The 24,059-nt window shown below is 45.4% G+C and overlaps 1 protein-coding gene across 2 annotated transcripts in view; it reads left to right on the top strand.

Moving 5' to 3' along the window:
• The window catches only part of IFT172 (intraflagellar transport 172), a 589,829-nt gene that overhangs the window by 319,298 nt on the left and 246,472 nt on the right, over positions 1-24,059 (top strand). For both annotated transcript variants that reach the window (XM_069233572.1, XM_069233571.1), the window contains exons 29-30: positions 4,706-4,822; positions 12,208-12,350. In XM_069233572.1, the coding sequence (XP_069089673.1) occupies positions 4,706-4,822; positions 12,208-12,350 (260 nt within the window). The remainder of the gene's footprint in view (positions 1-4,705; positions 4,823-12,207; positions 12,351-24,059) is intronic.

Genomic DNA, 24,059 nt, shown 5'->3' on the forward strand with positions numbered 1-24,059 from the left:
CTCTTTGTGCCTTCTCCCTGTGGGGAGGGGAGCACATCCCTAATCCTATTGGGGGAATCCTCCATCTGCAAGAGGGAGGATTTCTAAAAGTAAGAGTCACCTCAGCTCAGGACACCTTAGGGGCAGTCCTGACTGGGGAGTGACTCCTCCTTGTTTTTCTCATTATCTCCTCCAGCCTTGCCGCCAAAAGTGGGGGCAGTGGCCGGCGGGGCGGGCATCTCCTCTAGCTGGGATGCCCTGTGGCGCTGTAACAAAGGGGGTGAGCCTTTGAGGCTCACCGCCAGGTGTTACAGTTCCTGCAGGGGGAGGTGAGAAGCACCTCCACCCAGTACAGGCTTTGTTCCTGGCCACAGAGTGACAACGGCACTCTCCCCATATGGCAAGCAACATGTCTGGTGTGTGGCAGGCTGGCAAAACTAGTCAGCCCACACTTGAAGTCGGGTATGTTTTCAGGGGGCATCTCTAAGATGTCCTCTGGGTGTATTTCACAATAAAATGTACACTGGCATCAGTGTGCATTTATTGTGCTGAGAAGTTTGATACCAAACTTCCCAATTTTCAGTGTAGCCATTATGGTGCTGTGGAGTTCGTGTATGACCGATTACCAGACCATATACTCCTATGGCTACCCTGCACTTACAATGTCCAAGGTTTTGCTTAGAAACTGTAGGGGCATAGTGCTCATGCACCTATGCCCTCACCTGTGGTATAGTGCACTCTGCCTTAGGGCTTTAAGGCCTGCTAGAGGGGTGACTTATCTATGCCATCGGCAGTGTGAGGTTGGCATGGCACCCTGAGGGGAGTGCCATGTCGGCTTAGTCTTTTCTCCCCACCAGCACACACAAGCTGGCAAGCAGTGTGCATGTGCTGAGTGAGGGGTCCCCAGGGTGGCATAAGACTTTCTGCAGCCCTTAGAGACCTTTCCTGGCATCAGGGCCCTTGGTACCAGGGGTACCAGTTACAAGGGACTTACCTGGGTGCCAGGGTTGTGCCAATTGTGGAGACAAAGGTACAGTTTAGGGAAAGAACACTGGTGCTGGGGCCTGGTTAGCAGGGTCCCAGCACACTTTCAAATCAAAACTTGGCATCAGCAAAGACAAAAAGTCAGGGGGTAACCATGCTAAGGAGGCATTTCCTTACAGCCCTGTCCTGGATTTAAGGGACGTCCATCTCTTCCTCAAGAAGAAATTAAAGATGCTCACTCTTGCTCAGGTCTTGTCTGCCCTAGACCAAGGAGACTGGATGGTAGCGTTGGACTTGCAGGATGCGTATTTTCACATCCCCATTCTGCCCGTCAACAGACGTTACTTGTGGTTCAAGGTGGGCCACGACCACTTTCAGTTTACCGTGCTCCCCTTCGGTCTCACCAGTGCCCCTCGGGTGTTCAACAAAGTGATGGCGGTGGTGGCCGCTCATCCGCGCAGGCTAGGGATTTCACTCTTCCCCTACCTTGACAACTGGCTGTTGAAGGGTCTGACGCCCTAGGCTTTTGTCACTCACCTTCAGACTACGGTGGACCACTATAAATGTGCCGAAGTCACACATGACTCCCTCTCAAAAGCTCCCTTTCATCAGAGCAGTTCTGGACACAGTGCAGTTTCGGGCCTATCCTCCTGAGCAGCGAGTCCAGGATATTCAGGTTATGATACCGATGTTTCGGCCTCTATCTTGGATTTCAGTGAGATAGACTCTGAGGCTGTTGGGACTCATGGCTTCCTGCATCCTATTAGTCAAACATGCCAGATGGCATATGAGGGCTCTGCAGTGGGTCCTGAAGTTCCAATGCGCACAGCATCAGGGAAATCTTACCGACATGGTTCAGATCTCGGAGGGAACTGCAAAGGATCTGCAGTGGTGGTTAGTGAACTGCGATTGGGTCAAAGGCAGACTCCTCTCCCTTCCCCAACCAGATCTAACGGTAGTGACAGATGCGTCACTTCTGGGATGGGGCGGCCATCTGGGAGAGCTGGAGATCATAGGTCACTGATCTCCGGCGGAATCTGGGCTCCATATGAACTTATTGGAGCTCCTGGCAATCAGGCTAGCATTAAAGGCATTTCTTCCTGTTGTAAAAGGGAAGATAGTGCAGGTGTTCACAGACAACACTACCGCAATGTGGTACTGCAACAAGCAGGGTGGTGTGGGGTCGTGGACCCTTTGTCAAGAGGCTTTGCGTCTCTGGACACGGCTGGAACAGCAGGGCATGACCCTGGTGGTTCAACACCTGGCAGGTTCTCTGAACGCCAGAGCGGACGAACTCAGCCGGAGATGCTTAGCAGATCACAAATGATGTCTCCATTTGGAGGTGGCGCAAGGACTCTTTCAGCAGTGGGGAGAGCCTTAGTTAGATTTGTTCGCCTCCGAAGAGAATGCACAATGTAAGCAGTATTGCGCGTTGGAGTTTCCAAGGTGGCTATCGCTAGGTGACGCTTTTCATCGCGAGTGGAGTTCAGTCCTTCTGTACACCTTTCCGCCTGTACCACTTCTGCCCAGAGTTCTCAAGAAAATCAAGAACGACCGGGCCCAAGTAATCATAGCGACTCCGGATTGGGCACGAAGAGTCTGGTATCCAGAGCTTCTCAAAATGAGCATCAGTCCTCCAATCAGGTTGCCTCTTCGGGAGGATCTTCTGTCGCAGCAACAGTGGAAGGTTCTCCACCCGAACCTGTCAACTCAGCGGCTTCATGGGTGGAGATTGAGCTGCTGCAGTTGATGGTTTATGACCTCCCTCCCAAAGTCTGTGATGTCATTCTGGCAGCCAGGCGTCCCTCTACTAAGACGGTTTACGCCTGCCGTTGGAAACATTTTGTATTATATTGTACAGAGAGGTCTATTGATCTTCTCCTTAGGGACTCTTATGGGCTATCTTTCTGCCTTATCGGCTTTTCTTCGCTTGCCTGATCAACAATCTTTGTTTAAGTCTCCTATTATACAGTGATTCTTAAAAGGGCTTGTACATATGTTTCCACCTACGCCTTTTGTTATGCCCCAGTGGGACCTTAATCTAGTGCTTACTTTTCTTATGTGTGCTCCTTTTGAGCCTTTACATAATTGTCCTCTCTGGCTGCTCTCTATTAAAACAGCCTACTTAGCGGCGATCACATCTGCCAGGACAGTAAGTGAGCTGCAGGCTTTATCATCTAAACCGCCGTATCTCACAATATATCCTGATGAGGGAGCCCTCAGAACCCTTGCCTCTTTCCTCCCCAAGGTGGTGACCCTTTCCATCTGGGTGAGAACATCACCCTGCCCACCTTCTTTGCTGCACCGTATCCCTCTAAAAGAAGAGGAGCGTCTCCACCGTCTGGACCCAGAAAAAGCGTTGTCGTTCTACCTTGACCGCACAAAAGAGTTCCGGGTGGACGACCAACTCTTTGTTGGGTACATTGGAGTAAAGAACGGTCAGGCAGTCCAGAAAAGAACCATTTTGTGCTGGGTTGTTCTCTGTATTAAAATCTGCTACGCGTTGGCTAAGACACAGCCTCCTGAGGGCTTGGAAGCTCACTCTACAAGGGGCAAAGCTGCTACCATGGTGTTAGCTAGAGGTGTGCTGGTTCTAGGCATCTGCCAGGCGGCAACGTGGGCTTCCTTGCACACGTTCACAAGACACTATTCCCTGGATAGCCAGGTGAGAAGAGAGGGCCATTTTGCTCACTCGGTCCTACAGGGCTTCCTTATGTGAAGTATATCTTCGCAGCCCACCTCCAGGAGGTTATAGCTTGGGTATCTATTCTAAGGTAAGGAATCTGCAGCTAGATGTCTCTATCAGATGAACAAGTTACTTATCTTTGGTAACCAATTATCTGGTAGAGACCCTATCTAGCTGCAGATTCCTTACACCCACTTAGGCCTCCCTGCTCTGCGGATATATACTGTTATTTTTCAGATTTGTACCCTTTCTCCAGGGCATGTCATTTTGCTCAGACAATCAGAAAAAAGTTGGTTCTTCCATGACTGCGCTTCTGGCGTGGGAAGTTGTGAAAAAGAACTGACGTAGGCATGCCGGGTGGTGCCTATATAGAAGGTTGTGACGTTGATGGCTCCAATGACGCTGATGATGCCACGTGTAGCCGGATGACACACGCAGATCCGAATGACGCCGCCAGACGGCTCGCGCAGGGTACTGCTCAGCAGAAAAATTCCAGATTCAAAGCTGACGCCAGAGAATTCTAAGGTAAGGAATCTGCAGCAAGATAGTCTCTACCAGATAATTCGTTACCAAAGGTAAGTAACTTGTTCGTCACAACCACTGACACACCAAAAAACCTAAATACCTCAGCAAAGAAATAAAGCACTGCAACTCTTGATTCTCCCTAACCTCATTCATCAAAGTACTCTTTGTATTCTATTGTCCTTGCTACAGACCTCATGTTCTGCCAAACCAGCCAACCTTCATTAACATACTGAACCCAGTGTGTTTATTTCCTTGAGCGCCGCTTATTGAGTCATGTAGATGTGCTAGAGGTGATTGTGATTATAGAGCAGTGCTGTACATGTCTTATCATTTATGCACTGTTAGTTGAGTCTCTCAACTGACATACCCCTGGAAATCTCTCATGAGGCTTAGTCTGGAACCCTTAGCAGTTTCTCCCCCCATAGATGGTTTGATGAGCTAGCAATTAGCCTTTTAGATCTCTGGGCCCTTGTGTTCTCACTACAAGTTATGGTTTACTTTCTCTCAGACAGTTTCTTGTCTTTTCCCCAGGAGCTGGAGGCTGAAGGCCGATACAGAGAAGCAGAGTATCACTACCTAGAAGCCAAGGACTGGAGAGCAACAGTGAACATGTACAGAGTAACAGACATGTGGGAAGAAGCATACAGAGTAAGTGAGACATGACTTGGCCAGAAGATGCTGTAGGTTCTCAGAGTAAGGGAATGACAGAAGATGTTGTGCAAGCCTCAGAGTAAGTGGATTACAAATGTGTCACAGGAGATGAACCTGCTCCAGGCTATGCAGACACTGGCATCCAGGATGAGGGTTGTAGTCATTGATTGATCACTTTTATTACTACTTCATTTATCAAGTGATTGGCAGACGCAGATCTAGAGCAGCCTGGAGGAAGAGCAGGTCCTGTCTCTACAGTGATCTCGGGGGGCGTACAGAGATGGAAGCTGCTTAAAGTTTACTGCCCCTTCACTGTGATGTAACAGAATGGCAGAGTTTGAGAGCAGTTTACTTAATCCAGGATATAATCTCAATTCAGTACATGTTCCTGACCTAATAAGTGGTGCCTTAGGCAGATGTTACTTTTTTTGTAGAATGCTGAATGCTATGGCCATTGAGCATCGAATAAGCTACAAACTCCATACTGCTATGCAACTTGTGTTCACAACAAAATCATTTAGCTTGATGCTTCATCAGGGCTAAGTAGATTTAATTTAACAATTCAAAATGCTGTACAGCAGGATACATAATCCATGAACAAGTTGTAGGTGTTTATGGCCTACTTGCCATGCTGAATAACATTTAGAATTTTGTATATGTTGGCTAGCAGTTTGTAGTTCATAATTCCAAGCAACCCTGATATTCTTTATGAATGTTGTAAACAAACACTACATTGTGGATTACAAAAAATGATCTCAAGCCTCTAATTTGTCCATACTGAATGTTTTTACTGCTTTCATCTCGCATAGAATCCAAAATGCTACAACAACTTCGTGATTTTTAAAGCAGAGACACTAAAGGACAGAGAAAGGCACCTGACAATCCTCTAGTAAAAATCAGATTTGAGGTTAAGAGGCAAAAATTGGAGATAGCATCTGTTTCAGAGAAATCACAAAAGAAGACTTACTCAGTGGTGAAGGGACCCTCCGACCCTTCTGCTAAGAGTCAGCCTTCTGGTCAGCCACTACCTGCCAAGGAGAGAGGGAATAGGAGTGATGTTACCAAGAAGCATACCCACAACTCTAACAAGAGGTCACTGCCGCCAGATTCTGAAATGCCCCAGAAAAAAGATGAACATTTCTTTGTAAATGAGCTTGGTAAGCTTGGCACTTTCAAACTTGACGACAACCAGATCATACTCAGCTCTGTAACTTCAAGCCTCACCATACTTGTCGACAGCAGTGCAACCTCCAAAGTCTGCTTCATTGACGAGATTACAGTTGGCGCCAAAATTATTGTCAACAACAACTGTTTTGTCAACAAGTTCCCTAAGCCTTTACTGCTTTGTCGGGCCTGGCGCACCCAACAGGGACACAGTGAATGAGCATGTCATTGACAACAGAAGATAGCTGCAATGGTTTCTTGCTGTGGATAGCTGTTATTTCTCTTAAGCCGTCACCTTCCACCATTTCTCCATTGTCATCAACAATGCCCCCACATTCGCTTATGGCTTCACCAAATTCACTTTAACCATTACGAGAACTGCTGCAATACGCCTCTTTAATGGAGTAAGGAGCCTAATAGGATCAGGAGGATTACAACGTAGACCAGACAGAGGCCTTTTTCAGCGAGGGCAATGACCAGAAAGATGATGGAAAGGCTATTGCTCCGGATGATTCAGATACTCATGTGGATTTCGAGGATGAGGAAGTCTGTCCACTTTATCACAGGCATCCGACTGTAGAACCACCATTGTTGCTTAATCTTTGAGATCACAAGGTATATAGAGTGAGTATGATGCCTCTGTTCCAAGTACTTCCTCTTTGCCTTTGTCATTGTGTTGCTAGATTGCCCTCTTTGGTGTCTTTTGTTATCTGGGATTTATTTCCACCACACTATTAATTCTGGCAAAAATTGGATGATTGACAGTCTAACAAACTATGACAAAGACAAAAAGAAGGTCAACCTCTGCAGTTCAGTTACAAAGAGAATTGAGCCTTACTTAATTCGGTTCTCCATCTTCAATTTGCACCTGCCAATGAGAGGCAGCATAAGCTATTTCCTAAACTGTTAGTCAGATTTAAGTAAGGACAGGTAGGTACAAGATATTATCAAGTACGTACAGAATTTAAAGTTCATAAACATGCCACCTGTAAATCCACCGAAGAAGGAAAGGCACAGCCCCTGAAAGAGCTGAACGGGGAGATCATCATGGTATTACAGAAAGAAGCTATAGAAGATCTGCTGCGTCTGAAAAGGGAAAGGTTTCTACTCCAGACTCTTTTTGATGCTAAAAATCTGGTGATTGTTGGCCAATTCTAGATCTGCCACAGCTAAAGAAATATCCTAAATAATTACGCTTCTGTCTAATCACATTCCAGAAAATATTCAGGTTTCTTAAGACAATAGGTTATTTGGAATCACTGGATTTAGAGGATGCAGACTTCAATATTTAGATCCATACAAGTCACAAAGAATGTCTGTGCTCTATGGTTGCAGGTTGCCATTTCCACTTCAAAGCGCTATCATCTGGTCTAGGCTGTGCACGACTTATTTTCGCAAAGTGTATGGCTCCAGAGGTGTCCTTTCTATGTCAAAAAGGTTGTTGACTGTATCTTTTCTTGAATAATTGACCTTTCAGAGCAAACAACATGTGTAAATTGTTGAAAGATGCTCCAAGTGACTGTTTACATGTTGTCAGATGTACTAAAAAAAACACTGAATGCTTCACCTTTCCATACATATTGTGTTTCTAGGTGCCCAAGAACCCCTGGTGGTGTCTTTTGCAATTTACTGGACTGGAAACATTTTCTTTGCTTTCCTGCATTTCCTGTGGTGCCCAGATTACTATGCAAGGTTAAGAGAGAACATTGCCAAGTAATCCTTGCGGCTCTGGCATTGCAAAGACCACATTGGTTTATGGTGTTTATGGTTTATTTTGGTATATTGGTTTATGGTGTTGAACCGATGTTGTGTGGAATACAATTCAGTTCAGACCAGATCCGGGGTTACTAGTACACCACAATCTCAGCCCCAGCTATCAACATTTTGGCCGTTCATGGACTACAATTTGGTCATCTGATTTCACAGATTACTTTAGAAAGATATTGGCAGCCTCTAAAGCCAATTATATCATGAAGGCCTGTTTGTGCAGTGTGAACGATTATAATATAGACAGAGGCAGAAAAAGTAGATCCTTTGTTGATGTTCCCTTATCAGTTGTTACCACATCATATGAAATTAGCAAAAACAGTCCCTAGGTATGCTTTTATATGGGTACGCCTAGCAGGTATTTCGATATATACCTCTGAAAACCTAGTGAACTGTCTTTATTTTTGCCTAAGTTAATAAAGGAACGTATGTCTGTACAATTATTCCTCATTCCTAGTGATTTAACTCAGTTGATGGGAATAGTGGGGTGTTACCACAAGGTAATGGTAATTGCGTGTGCAAAGTTTGCCCCACCACTACCATGGAACTCACGTTTGGGGCCTGTATTTAATACCACAATAAAGGCCACTGTAGAGGTGCACTGCATATAATGACTCAGTCAAGATGTATTGTTTAAATGGACACATTAGAAGTGCACCTTGTAAAAGGGCAGAGTATAGGTGTACCGAGTGTAATGGCACAGTAGAGGTGTACTGAGTATAGCAGCACAGTAGAGGTATCTTGGGTGTAAGTGCACCGTAGAGGTGTACCAGGTGTAAGGACTCCATAGAGGTGCACCTCTTATACGGATACATTAAAGATTACAGTGTATAACGTCATAGTAGAGATGGACAGGATATAAGGACGCAGTAGAGGTGAATCACTTGCAAGGATACAGAGGTGTATCATGTATGACACTCTATTGGTTACCATATATATATTGACGCTGTAAAGGTGTACTGCTTATAGGGGCGTGGAGGAGGTGCTCTGTGTATAGCTTCAAAGGACACATTAGAGCTGTAAATCATATAAAGGCACAGTAGCGATGTACAGTGTATAAGAAAATAGTAGAGGTTTACCAGGTATAGGGACAACTGTACAGGTGTTTCTGGAGGATACTTCTAAATGCAGATTCCTCACCTATTAAATTCCCCTAGGCCCCAGGATGAGTAAGGTAAAAATGCCTGCTCCATGTCAGGTGCGAATCCTTCATTCACCATTGAATGTCCACAGCAGCCTCATCCAACACACGTATGGTGTCCATGAGACACCACAAGCTGAGCCCATCGAAGGTAGATGTTCCACTACAGAGGCAGCAGGTGCCAACGGGCATGAGGCACAAGCAGAATACCTGAGGCCATGAAAGCAATAAGCTTTGTAACTGTCCTGCTGGAACACAGCACCAAGTCTGAAACATAGGTATTATCTCGTGAAGACTCTGGAATAAGAGAATCCTTTCCTTGAACACAGTGTAGCATATGATAACACCAGCGAAAGTGCTGATATGATTCTTGTGTCATAGTCACATTCAGTAGCACATGATTGAGCAAAGTGGTGATGTACTATTTATAAGGACATAGTAGGGGTGTTCCAGGTATAAGGATACTGTGCCCCGATTATGAGACTGCTAGAGCACAATTTAAAAGTGGAATTCCACTCTGCCCGATCACATGTCCCAGTGTTCCTGCACTTGTGTTTTTCTGGTGCAGGAACAACAGACCCAAATTTACCTGCAAGTCCTCCCTTCCCCACTATGTCGGTCTAGCTCCAAACAGAACCCCCGGATACATTTAGAACCTGGTAAAAATGCATGTCCATGAGGGATACCTCCACCTCTCCAGACAAACCCTAGGCACACATCCAGGCATAACAGTGTATCAGCACACTTTCTGTGGTGTCCTGCCCAGCCCTCAAAATGTATTTAGCCGCATCCTGTCTGTTGAGAACTGTCTGTGTTAAACTTGTTCAAAAAGGATTCCGAGAGAGTGGGCAGAATCTCACTCATTATATCCCAGTTGGCATGAGCGAATCTGCCCAAAGGCAGACCACATTTAGATATCACTAAGCCAAACTGACAGATGAGAACACCTTGTTACTGAGCCCTTCCACATGCTTGGATTCTATATCCGGGTCTTTGCTGGTGGAAGCCTTAACCACAATGCTTTCTGGAGTCTGGTGCTGAGACAAGAAGGCTGGGTCTCCTAGAGTAGACCTATAGGGGAGAAGTGTGGCTCAATGGTTAGAGCGGCAGACCCTGAAGCAGAGATCTGGCTCAAGACCAGGGTTCAAGTCCCGCTTTGGCAGGTCTTGGGCTCAATTCCCCTTGACCAGATAATTCTCGCCTCGGTGCCTAATCTAATTCATGGGTCCAACTCTGGGCAATAGGTTGCTTAATCTCCACAACGGCCCCAACAGCGCTTGGATGCCTGGCTTCACCCTGGGGGTGCTCAGGAGTGGGCGCCTCACAGGGAAAAGCCAGGAGGGGTTCCATAGCGGTATGAGTACAGCGCCTTGAGACCCTAACGGGTGAGTAGTGCGCTATACAAGTGCTAATTTACATTTTTACATAGGGCATAGCGACGAGGCAACTTACAGGCGGTACTGGACATAGCTTTAACCACGCTGCTGTCAGAGTATCTGGGCGTCACTGAAATGCACCAAAGGCTCTGAAGGTGAAGGGCGAGACTGCAAAAATTCAGTAAGAAGATTAGTCTTAGTTTCTGCATTTGGCACCTACATTTTCAATACCTTTGCTGCAATGCATACTGCACATGCAAAGGAAGAGCTTTCCTCTGTGGATGGCTTTAATGAAGAATCCGATTCCATGTCTGATGAAGTGTCAAGACCACTAATATTTTGGAGGTCTAGGTGTAGTCCATCTTCTGTGTAGTGAGAGGGCACAAATTATCCACCTTCCTACTCATCATCACCACCATCATGTGGAACTTTCTGCAAATCTTCTATGAAATCAGAGTTGAGACAAATAAGTCTTTAAGGCTTCAAATATATTGGTGCAGTGGCAAGGGCACTGCCAGAGAGTTCTCAAACACTGATGATTGTGCCTTGGTTATCAAAATTCTGAGACATAGGTTGAAATCTATCTGAACTCTGCTCCAGATCAACTCGGCCTTCTGAGTCAGGTCTGAAGCCAGCACCTCTGGAGCAGGATCCAGCAGGGGCTCGTCCTCTGGCAAAGGAGTGGAGGTACAGTCTAGTGCTGGATTGAGGCCAGGTGGAGGTCTAATGGAGTCAGTTGGCACTGGAGTAGAAACTGCCTGCAGAAGTCCTACTGGGGCCCTGTGAGTCCATGGAGCCCAAAGGCAAGACTCCAAGGACAAATGTCATGTTGGACCATAACTGTCGCAGTTTGAAGCCTATAGTCTCCGGGAGAGCTGACTCTTTCACACTCACTGAAGAACCAAGAAAGTTTGGGAGTAGAGCTCCTGATCTACATAAAATGGTGTGGAAAAAAAGGAACAGAAGTCAGCATGCAAGGGTGGAGCTTATATACAACTCAGCGTTGTCAATTCCAGGTGGGGCACAAGGCAACAGCGTAGTCCAATGAGTGCCACCTACCAGTGCATGGGACCAATTGTTGGAAAAAATGTCCAGATCTAGACTGGCGCGTGGAGTAATTCAGAAGGTGAAAGATTTGTGGTTAGATAGAATATCCACCAGAAAGAGCATTACCAAAGATAAGTAACTTGTTCTTTGGTTATTAAGACACAGTAGAGTTGTACCGCATGTATGGGATAATAGAGTTAGAGCATATATTGAGGCAGGGGAGACATACTTGGTAAAAATATACAGTAGAGAATACTGCCTACTAGGGCACAGTGGAGGTGTACAGCATTTATGAACACAGTAGTAGAAGTGTAACGTGTATAAAGATTCAGTGGAGGTGTTTCATGTGTAAAGACACAGTAGAGGTGTAACGGTACAAGGGCACATTAGAGGTGCATGAGGTATAAAGGAACATTAGAGGTGTAAAGTGTATAAAGATTCGGTAGAATTCTCTCCTTTATAAGGACACACTAGAGGTGTATTGCGTACAAGAAGGCAGCAGAGCTATAAAGTACATATAAGAACATGCTCGAGGTGTACCTAGTTTAAAGGCACCGTAGAGCACTACCAGGTATAAAAGCAGGCCAATTCTGTCTATTCAAACAGAGCTCACGAGTGTTAGCATTGGCTCACAAGTGCTAGGTTGGCTGTCTCTTTGACTTGATTGGTGTAAAACTTTATGGAGCACACAACTACTTAAAAGGTGCCCTGCAGTAAGCACAACTGAACACTTAGAGGGAAGTGAGGAGAGATGGCTACTAGCTTGAGAAGAACTAAGCCTTCATTATTTTTCCTTAGGAGAGTAATTTAGAAATAAGGACTTGTTCTTTTGTGGTTAATGCTCCGTGAACTTTTAGCTTTCATTTTGTTGATTTTTCCCATTCCAGGTGGCCAAGACCCACGGAAGTTCAAATGCTCATAAGCATGTAGCATACTTGTGGGCAAAGAGCCTAGGAGGAGAGGCGGCCGTCAAACTGCTCAATAAATTTGGTCTTCTGGAAACGGCCATTGATTATGCTGCAGACAATGGGTGAGTAAAATCCATTATACTTTAGCTTCCATCATCCCTCAAAGGTAAAGACATTTGTACTTTGCATGTGCGACCTTGGCTCAGACAGTTTCGCTGCGTACTGAAGTGAGCATCGTCGCTGTAGTGCAGCTAGAGTTACTCTTGGTGAGTTTGTGACGTGAGAGAGTATCAGTCCATCTTGGTAAGGTGTCTGTGATGTGTCAGCAGAGTAAGGAGTATGGAATGAGAGCGCTCAGACTCTAAGAGCAGCATTGGGAACTGACACTTGTAGTGCAAGCAGCCTCCCTGTTGGAGTCACACATACATACATGCATGCATGTAGTCTAGATGACAACACAAGTACAGTACTCGTAGGCTGACACGGTTACTTACTCAAATACAGTGCAAGCAGCCTCCCTGTTGGAGTAGTCTAGATGATAACACAAGTACAGTACGCATAGCCTGTCACAGTTACTCAAATACAGTGCAAGCAACCTCCCTGTTGGAGTCACACATACATGCATGCATGTAGTCTAGATGATAACACAAGTACAGTACTCATAGGCTGACACAGTTACTTACTCAAATACTGTGCAAGCATCCTCCCTGTTGGAGTCACACATACATACATGCATGCATGTAGTCTAGATGATAAAACAAGTACAGTACTCATAGGCTGACACGGTTACTCAAATACAGGGCAAGCATCCTCCCTGTTGGAGTATTCTAGATGATAACATAAGTACAGCACTCATAGGCTGACACGGTTACTCAGATACAGTGCAAGCATCCTCCCTGTTGGAGTATTCTAGATAACATAAGTACAGCACTCATAGGCTACTCAAATACAGTGCAAGCAGCCTCCCTGTTGGAGTCACACATACATGCATGCATGCATGCATGTAGTCTTTATGATAACACAAGTACAGTACTCATAGGCTGACATGGTTACTTACTCAAATACAGTGCAAGCATCCTCCCTGTTGGAGTATTCTAGATGATAACACAAGTACAGTACTCATAGGCTGACACGGTTACTCAAATACAGTGCAAGCATCCTCCCTGTTGGAGTCACACATACATACATGCATGTAGTCTTTATGATAACACAAGTGCAGTACTCAAAGGCTGACACAGTGCAAGCAGCCTCCATGTTGGAGTCACACATACATGCATGTAGTCTAGATGATAACATAAGTACAGCACTCATAGACTGACACAGTTACTCAAATACAGTGCAAGCAACCTCCCTGTTGGAGTCACACATACATGCATGCATGTAGTCTTTATGATAACACTAGTACTGTACTTATAGGCTGACACGATTACTCAAATACAGTGCAAGCAGCCTCCAGGTTGGAGTCACACATACATGCATGTATGTAGTCTAGATGATAATAACACAAGTACAGTACTCATAGGCTGACACTGTTACTCAAATACAGTGCAAGCATCTTTGCTGATTATAACACAAGGATAGTGCAAGCATCATGACACATGGGGCGCTAGGTACATTCAAGCAGCTCTGTTGATGGTGACCCAGGTTCAGTGCAAGCAGCATGTCCTGTGCAAGCATACAGGTTGATAGTGCAGGGTACAGCTCAGGAACTGGCTAATGGCAGCACACATATAGTTACAGCACCTTGCCATATGGTAATCAACATTGAATGCGAGGCACCTAGCCAATAGGGATCAAGTGTAGTTCAGTCAACCTTGCTGGTAGTAAAGGGGAATACAAATAACTTGACTAATAGTACAAACAAAGCAGTATGACAGATAATGCCACAAGTACAGTGTAGGCAGCTGATAGTGACAGAAATTGAGTGCAAGTAGTCTAGACAATAGTGACACAGTGCAAGCAACATAACAGATAATTACTCGAGTATAATGCAAGAATGGTGGTAGTCTACAACGTATGCTAAGCGCACACAGCCTGCAGATCTGCAAATCAGGGCACTTGTACTTTCCACTGTAGGTTGCCCTTAGCTGTATTGATGGATAGAGTTGTCACCTACTTGGTTATGACTGCTTTGACAGTGTAATAATGATATGTTTGATGGCATGTGTGACTGTAGATATACATGCTGTGCATACACCTGCCATCTAGTGTTGGGTCCAGAGTGGTGCAAGCTGTTTTTCTTTGCAGAAGCATTCTGGGTCACAAGATGGAGTGACTCCTCCTCTCGGCTACATTGCGCATGGCAATGACTCCTTTGTTACATTGTTTTCTCTCAATCGTTGGGTTCAGACATGTGTGCCTCCTCTCCGTCTTTTGATTGTGTTCGGTTTAATCTCTTTTTCTATTCCAGTACTGTATATAGATGGTGTTTCTCCTGTTTCAGGGCTCTGTCTGTCTCTGCTTTCCATCGGTTTGGGCTTCGGCCGACCGCTCTTCGGGGCGCCAGCTACCTTTCACGTGGCATCGGAATCAACAGGAATTATTACCTGATGGAACAAACGTCATTTCGATTCTGTCCTCTGTGTCATGCTAAGTATGCAACCTCTGTCTCTCTCTGGACCATCGTGAAGCCAACTGCAATGCCTGTAATTAGGATCAACAGGCCCGTTGGTTAGAAATGGCCCAGAAGACATTGGACGACACTCCCAACATCTTCGGAGAAGAGGTTGCTCAGGAGGAGCCAGCAGCACAGGAGGTGGAAGCTTTTTTCATTCAAGACATCTCCAAATTGGTATAGAAGCGTTGGTACCAAAAAACTGTTTCGCCCACCCCACTCTCTGGTTTGGCGCTGAAGATAGCCATGAAGGCTAAAGCTACTACATCAACTTCAGCCTTGAACTCCTTGGACCGAGAGATCGTTTGTGTTGATCTGAACTTCGGGACCGATCCAACAAGCTTCGACCATAGCACCACCAAGTTCCCAAAGCACAACATTTTGGCATCAAAGGCTTTGGAGACGAAAATTTCAGAATCTAGAGACCCGGGCTAATCTTCTACCAGCCCTTCTCCAGTAGATCCAGTTCTTGAAAAAATGGACGCTAAACAGCTCAAACTTCAAATTCAAGAAGGCACATGCTGCATCATTGCTACACCTTCCTCTCCTGTGCTCCCAAAGCGGAAACTGACTTTTGAGGAGGCTTTGGACGTTCCTATCACATCCAAAAAGAACAAAGGACAAGGCTTCTAGCCCACCACGCAGGCCTTCTCCTCCACCTTCTACTCCTCCTCCACCACCTTCTTCTTCACTACCTTCCTACCTCCACCCACTTCCCCTCCACAATCTTCTCCTCCTTCACTTACACAAGGAGATGATACACCTCAGGGCTCTACACAGGGTTTCACTGAGGGTTTAAGGGGCCCTCCTGATGTAGACTCATGGGATGCTTTGGGCCATGATCCCGTTGCATCAAAAGACCCGGACCTTTACCCAGCTTGTCCTTCAATGCCAGAGGATGCCACCTCCTACCAACAAGTACTTGCAGGAGAAGCCACATTCTCTCACATAGAACTGCACAAAGTGCCTATGAGGACGAGACTTTGTTTGACACTGTTACAACTAAACTTTTCTATTCCCATGCACCATAGCATGCTTCAACATACAGAGGAGATATTCAAAGAGCCTGTGTGTTCCAGGGTGATCACCCCACGGGTGGACAAGAAGTATAAAATTGCTCCTTCTGATCCACTCTACATCTGGGCACAAGTCCCACCTGATTCCATTGGGACAACTGCTTCCCGTAAACAGACAAACAGCAAAGCTACTGGGGACACACCTTCCCTAGAAAAGAAGGATTGATGCCGCAGGGAAGAGGGTGGCCGCGCAGGCCACTAACTATTGGCACATCGCTAATTCACAAGCCCTTTTGGGTCGATACTATTAGGCCCATTGGGTCGAAATAGAGGAGTTACTAAAGTACCTCCCCGAGAAACATTGAAAACGAGGACAACAGATTGTCTCAGAGGGCCAAACCATAACTAATAACTCTATCAGGTGCACCCTCGATGTGACAGACACTGTGGCATGGGGGATAAATACTAGCATTCTTCTTAGAAGGCATGCCTGGCTTCTGTGCACCAGCTTCAAACCTGAGGTCCAGAATGCAGTTCGTTACATGCCTTTTGATTAAAAAAAAATAATAATAATAAATAAAAAAAACTTGTCTGGCCACAGGTGGATACCACCCGAGTAAAGCTGAAGAAGGACACCGACCAAAGCTATGGGTGCCCCCCCCCCCAAGACAGAGGCTTCCACATCCTATAGACAACCCCAAACCTTCTACACTAGAGGTTACTTCAGAGGTTCCTGCAGAGGCTCTAATAATAGGGGAAGAGGAAAGAGCACTTCCACACAAGGATCCTCCTCTACTACCAAGCAGTGACTACCTCAATTTCACCTAAGCCAATCCATTGAATTACCAGTTGTCTTTCCACAACCTTACTCAGTTTTGGAAAGAGCCATTCACACACCAGATGTTCAAAGAGCACTTATGTTCTACTTAGACAGAACCAAATAATTTAGAAAGACCAAACAGCTGTTTGTAGCTTTTTCAGTACCCCATAAAAACAACCCAACATCCAAGTCAGGCATAGACAGGTGGATACAGACTTGCTATGCTAAGGCCAAAACACCTTTACCTGTGTCTCCTAGAGCACATTCTTCTACAAAAAAGGGAGCTAGTGAGGCCTTACTTGGTATTAGTCCCATAGTTGACATTTATAAGGCAACTACATGGTCTACACCACACACATTCATTAAATAAACTACTGTGTTGATGTGTTGGCTTGCCAACAAGCCAGTGTAGGGCAGGCAGTCCTACGTACACTTTTCCAATCAACTGCAACTCCCTCAGGCTAGCAACCGTTTTTATGGAGGGACTGCTTTACAGTCTATGTAGTGGATGTGTATCTGCAGCCACACATGCCATCGAATATATTGTTACCCTGTAAGCATGTGTTGGTGGAATGTGGTGCTGTAGATTCACATGCACCCCTCCTCCTCACGGACACCTGTGACCGTTAGTTACATTTTACTTGTATATATTTGTACATACGCATTTACATTTTGCATCAACATTTCTTTTCCTACATACTCCTTACACTACTTTCTCGCAATCTAACAAAGGAGTCAATGCCCATGCACAATATCACGAGAGGAGGAGTCACCCAATCTTGTAAGCCGAAATGCTTCTTCAAAGAATAAAAACTTGCACCACTTCGGACCCAAGACTAGATCTCAGGAGTTTGCAGAGCATGTGAATCCACAGCACTACATGCCACAAACAGATGCTTAAAGGGTAAGTAAAATAATCCTTCCAATACAAAGTTATGTCATATAGTTACAACACCGTGGAACTTGAGGAGGCTAACTTTTCCCCAACCGGGTGAGATCTGGCTGCAGCAGCCGAGAGCCTCCGCAGATGATGAGCTTGTCAGCCAAATGAGCAGAGATGCTGGCTGTGATGGCTTTGTAGATGATGCTGCTTGTTTGGATGGCAGTGTGGTCCGAAAGGGGGAGTGCATGGAGTGAGGGTGGTCTAGTCGTAATTCATCAGTTTCTGAATAAGGCATGCTGCAACATGTATGATGTTGTTAAGCAGTCTATTGTGGAGTCTTGGAGGCTGTGGAGAAAGGGTTGTCAAAATCCATATGCTTGTATAGGAGGGCTGGAATATGAGGGCTTGAACTGTAGTTCTAAAGTTGCTTAGAAGAATGATTTCATGTTCTTCAATAAACAGAGTTGGTATGAAGCTGTATTGGTTTTCTTGGTGATGTTTTCCTTGAGGGTGAGATCAGTGCCCAAGATGAACCTGAGTGTCTTTGCACTGAATGGAAGTTGTGGCTCAGATTAGTTTGTACTTATGTTGTCATTGTTAGTTTTTCTTAGTGACTTTGAGGAATTCTGTATTCCTGGGGTTGAGTTGCGGGTATATCATGGACATCCAGATGTGTATGAGGTGCACATAATATTTGAGGCACTGGATGACTGGAGGGCAGGAGTATTTCAAGTGGAGTTGTGCATCATTGGTATACTGGTGAATTCTGATGCTGTTCTCGGTTAATAAAGTTCAGAGGGGCTCCATTTAGATGTTGACAGCAATAGGGAACAAGAAGGTCCCTTGGGGACTCTGCAGGTGATTGGAATCCTCTGGAGTCTGAAGGCGCCAATGTGAACAAACTGGTGTCATTTGGATAGATATGAGGGGAACCAGTGAAGGACGATGTCTGAATATCCGGATGCAGGGTCACCTTTGTCTTTAGTCAGGAAGGTATTGTCCATGAACTATAATGTAGCTTCCTCTGTACTGCAGCATGATCTGAAGCTGGATTAGTAGTGGGGCAAAAAAGGTGGTTTTGATGTTATGTTCAAATCAACGTGCTCAAGAGAATTTTTTAAGAACTTATCTTTAATGAGTTTTAAGCAACATTCTTAGAAACACATCCTTTCATTTAAGCAAGTGCAGTAAATATTTTAGCAATATATTGCAAACGTCCATTTTGAACTCCTATAAAACCATGACTTTGTTTTTGGAGATAATGTTTCCATTTCAGTCTCTAAAGTGCTGAGGGTGACTAGCAAACAATTACAAAAGGTACATTTGCAGGAAGGGATTTGGGATGTGCTGGCTGGGATGGTTACACCTTTCTCGTCTGGGCTTCCTTTCGGGCATTGCTCTTGTTGCCTCTTGTTCTTTTGACACTTATTGTGTTTAATGGGTGCATACAAGGTTGGTGAACCACGTAGCACTTACATGGGATAGCACACATGCTGCACACTGCTTTTCTATTGTGATCTGTAACTGATTGTATTTTTTTTTTTTTACATGAGAAATGAACTTCTTAGCACTGCATTGCGTATATCCCTGTTATTTTTAGGTACAGTTTTGATGAGGCAGCTTGCAGGTTCATTGTTTCATGTGGCTTTTGCACCGCTAAATAAGAATAGTTTTAGGGACGCCTGTGCTGCTGTAAGAGTTTTCTTCATACAGATCAGCAGGAATTTTTTGTGCTTGTTCACTTGAATGAGTGTGGTGCTGCTCGCTTTATGGTGAGGGCCTCATTACTTAAAGTGCACTGATTGACACTCAGTTTTTCTGATGGATACTGAAGATTCCTTACCTTGTAAATATCCCCAGGCGCCAGACTCTATCCGGGCAATTTTCTCACCAGTTTCCCCACGTGTTGGTAGATGGCATCCTGTGGCTCCACAGCGGGTCTGCCCTGCCCCAAATGTGACCTTGTAGTCTCAACATGGCTGCAACCTCTTTCGTTCCATGTCTTCCGATGTAGATTCGGTGCTTACTCCCTTGTTTCTGTGAGAGCCTAACAAAGCTTTTTTTTTTTTTTTTAAACAAATTCAAGTGTTTATGCACAATTCGACAGTTTGACGTTATTTGACAAGCATTCAAAGATGAACCCAAAGGCCATCTAAGACTGCAAAGCCAATTTGTATAGCATGTAACAGCCAATTTGTACATCTTGGAACATTGTCAGAAATCAAAGAAGTCCTGGTCAATGGCACGGATGCGCTTACGCTCCCGAGGCCAATCTTGTGATCAATCATTTTTTACCTCAAAATCAGGGTAAGTCCAGGAAGAAGCAATAGAAAACTAAAGCACAGCTCCCCTTTGTCTTGTCACTCCCATCACAAGGTGTCACTTAATGTCCCAGGTACTTCCAAGTCGCAAACTTAGGCCCTCATTACAACCTTCTTCGCCGCCCGCCAAGGTTTGACCGCCAAACGGCCGCCAATGCGGGCGCACTCCCGCCGGCCCCATTTTGACATCCCCATTTTGACATCCCGCTGGGCCGGCGGGCGAAAACAGAGTTTCCGCTTGCCGGCCCAGCGGGGATGTCGGCCGTAACATGGGAGCCGGCTCCTAATGGAGCAGGCGGTGTTGCGGCCGTGCGACGGGTGCAGCTGCACCCGTCGCGCTTTTCACTGTCTGCTGTGCAGACAGTGTAAAGCAGTGTGGGGCTGTGCCTGGGGACCCCGCGACTCCCCTTCCTGCCAGCCATACCATGGAGGTCTCTACCGCCATGGACAGGCTGGTGGGAAAGGGAATCGTGATCCCCTGGGCAGCCCTGCAAGCAGTGTTGCCCTGGCGGATTAAAACCACTGGGACAACCATGGCGGGAAACCGTCAGTCCCGGCGGTGCGACCGCGGCACTACCGCCGCGGTCGTAATTCCCCAGATTGTACCGCCAGCCTGTTGCAGCATCTGGCAGGATCATTAAATATCAGAGCAGGCAAACGCAGCCAATGTTACCAGCAGATCACAAATGGCAGCTGCACTCCAACGTGGCACAGGGCATCATCCAGCAGTGGACAGAGCCAGGGTTCAATCTTCTCAACACCATACAGACCCAGCAGTGTCAAAGCTTTTGAGTGTTAGAATTCTCAAGGCAGTCCTCACCCAGAGGCTCTGTTCACTTGGATTGGTGCTCAGAGCTCCTGTACGCCTTCCCGCCTTGCCTCTCCTATCCAAGGTTCTGAAGAAGATCAGAAGTTACTGGACTAAAGTTATCCTAGTATCTCAAGACTGGGCAAGGAAAGTGAAATATCCATGACTTCTTGTGATGAGTATCTGTTCTCCTATCGGCTGCCCTTTCAGGAGGATCTCGTTGCAGCAGGGCGGGGTCCTGCACCCGAGCCTGTATTATGTGCTCCTCTGTGCATGGAGATTTACTATTTTCAGTTGATGGTGTTCTATCTTCCTCCATAAGTAATTGGGGATTGTCTTTTGCAGCCAGATGTCCCACCACCAGTATATGCGGATTGCTGTGGGAAGTTTGTTATTGGTGTTCCTTTCATAGCATACAGCATCTACAGGCACAGTGAGCTGATATACTGTCATTCTGTCTCTCTTTAGCCCAGCAAGGCATTGCTGTGGCAACAGTTATAAATTACTTTTCTGCCCTTTTAGCCTTCTTGTGACTACCTGATCAGCTGTCTTTTTAGATCACATGTTGTGATGCTGTTTTTGAAATGGCTCGTTCATATGTTCCTGCTAACACCATTTATAATGTTGCAGTGGTATTTTAGTTTGCTTCTCATTTTCTTCACGTATGCTCTATTTGAACCAATGCACAGCTGTTCCTTACATCTTCTGACACAGGAAACAACATTCTTCATATCAATCACACCAGCGCTTTTATTTTAGCGAATTACAAACTCTTTCTGTCCAATAGCCATGAACAAACATTTTTCCGGACAAGCTGATTCTTTGAACAAAAGCCACCTCCTTCCGAAGGTCATCACACCCTTCCACATAGGACAGTCTATCATTCTACCAGTTTTCTTCGCCACTCCTCATCCATCCAAAGAGGACAAGAGGCTCCATCATCTTGGTCCCATGACAGCCCTGAGCTGCTACATCTCTCCAGGAAACATTGGGTGGTCGATCAGCTATGTGTGGGTTTTTCTGGGGTGAAAAAGGAAGGAGTGGTAAGGAAAAGAACCATATCCAGATGGATTGTCTTGTGCATGAAAAGTTATGGGCTGGCTAAACAACAGCCTTTGGACTTATGTGCACATCCCAACATAGAAAATGATGCCACGGCTCTGCAACGCGGTGTGCCAGTATTGGACATCTGTCTGACAGCTACATGGGTGTCAGTTCACATGTTCATGAAGCACTACTGCCTGGATAGGCATGTCCGGCGGGGGAGGAATTTCCTGCTCTGAGCCATTTCACAGAGCCAGCACCTTGGGAGGCAATACTTTGGTATCTATTCACAAGGTGAAGAATCTGTGGTTAGAAGTGTCCATCAGAAAAACAAGTTACTTACATTTTGTAAGGATCTTAAAATTAAAAACGCATTGGTGGTTTCTTTGACTTCTGTGAATATTAACGGAGTGAACTGTCAGAGTGCGTCAGAATCCATACAGAATGATGCCAGAATACCACTGGATGAAATTAATGTGCAGTGTTTGTTTTACACAACATGCCACTTTAACATACAGATGTGGGGCTCTCCATTGATGGGCAGGTCAGGGGAGGGGGCACCCTTTAGCATCTTTGAGCTGTATTACTTACCAGAACAGCTATTTCGAATAGTGTGCATTTAAAGTAGTGGTACGGGCAATTCTGTATTTTACTTCAGAGACAGAAGGGGGCAAGCAGTTTGAACGTGAATATAGAAAGACAGCTGCTGACAGAAATTGTTGGGTGAAATTATATCACTGTATTTGTGTAAACTGCTGAGTAGTACAAGTATTTCTGGAAACGAAAACAAGCAAGTGGGTAAAATAAGTAAGCAAATTAAGTCTGTACCCCTGATCTGCGGATCATGGGTTCATGTCCCATCTGGGACACCTTAGTGCTTCATTCTCTTGAGGTCTATTCAGTGACCTCTGGTTTCTAAAACTGGTTTCTTTGAAGCACTAGGGAACTGCACCACTGCAGCAAGTACTAGAAAGCACTGGAAAAGTATACAAATGGGAGTAGGCGCTATATATTCACATACCATAATATGTGTACAAAGAATCATTATTAACAATGGCAAGCATAAACAGTTGCTTGAGTGAGTGTGTGAAGCAAAAGGTCTCTTATGTAGAGCCCGTGCTAATGTCACCCAGAGGAACGTTTTGAAATTAAAAATAGTATGTATGAACATATATTTTTGCAAAACATAAGATGGGTTATTTTATACAGAATGGATATGGATGCATATGACACATTGACATGCGAGTTAAGCGTCTGAAAAATTGTGAAAAAAACTGCACAGTTAATGGGTACATTAAGGAACCTATTGCATGAGTGATGTCTTAATGTAGGTGCATGGAATTAATAAACATGGGTATATGAATGTGTGTGTGTATTGCTGTGATTAAAATTAAGGGCAGATAACTTAAAAATTGATGAACACATCAGTAAAATAAAACATGTTTTAAAAGATTACATCATTGCTGCAATAGGTATGTAGGAATTAGGAACCTACTGTTGACTGGAGGATTGCAGGCTGCTTCCAGGCACTGCAATGCCCCCACCCTCAGCCTGGAACCCAGCCCTAGAGCAGGAATACAGTGTTCTTCTAGGCACAAATGTAATTTGCTGCTCCTGCATCCTGTGGGAGATGCTGAAATAGTGGATTGTTTAATTAGTTTTTTCTTATGCAAGCCTTTTAAGACTTAATGGCCTTGCATCTGATGTATTTGTAAATCTGGCTGTACAATTAATTAACTTGTTTTTTAAGAAATTGTTTGAGAGCTATACCTCCTCAGGCCCTCGTGTGAGAGAGTGGGGCTCACTCTATGCAGTATGAGAGGCCTGTAACAAACATTTCCCTTGCCTCCTTTGAGACACTTTACAGCTGCATGTGCCAACAATATAACATCTGTAGGAAGCTGGCTCTGTATATACTATTTCAAAGTAAGGTCTAGTGTGCACAGAGTGAAGTGGATCCCCAGGGGCTTTACAGAGGCTCAAGAGGATGATACTAATGCTCTCGTTTGTGGTAGTGTGATCGAGCAATTAGGCTTAACAGGGGTGTAAGGAAATGCCTCCTTGGCATGGTTACCCCCTGACTTTTTGCCTTTGCTGATGCTAAGTTTTGATTTGAAAGTGTGCTGAGGCCTGCTAACCAGGCCCCAGCACCCGTGTTCTTTCCCTAACCTGTACTTTTGTTTCCACAACTGGCACACCCTGGCACCCAGGTAAGTCCCTTGTAACTGGTACCCCTGGTACCAAGGGCCCTGATGCCAGGGAAGGTCTCGAAGGGATGCAGCATGTCTTATGCCACCCTAGGGACCCCTCACTCAGCACAGACAC

This window comes from Pleurodeles waltl, chromosome 5, assembly GCF_031143425.1.
Source record: "Pleurodeles waltl isolate 20211129_DDA chromosome 5, aPleWal1.hap1.20221129, whole genome shotgun sequence".
Lineage (NCBI taxonomy): Eukaryota > Metazoa > Chordata > Amphibia > Caudata > Salamandridae > Pleurodeles > Pleurodeles waltl.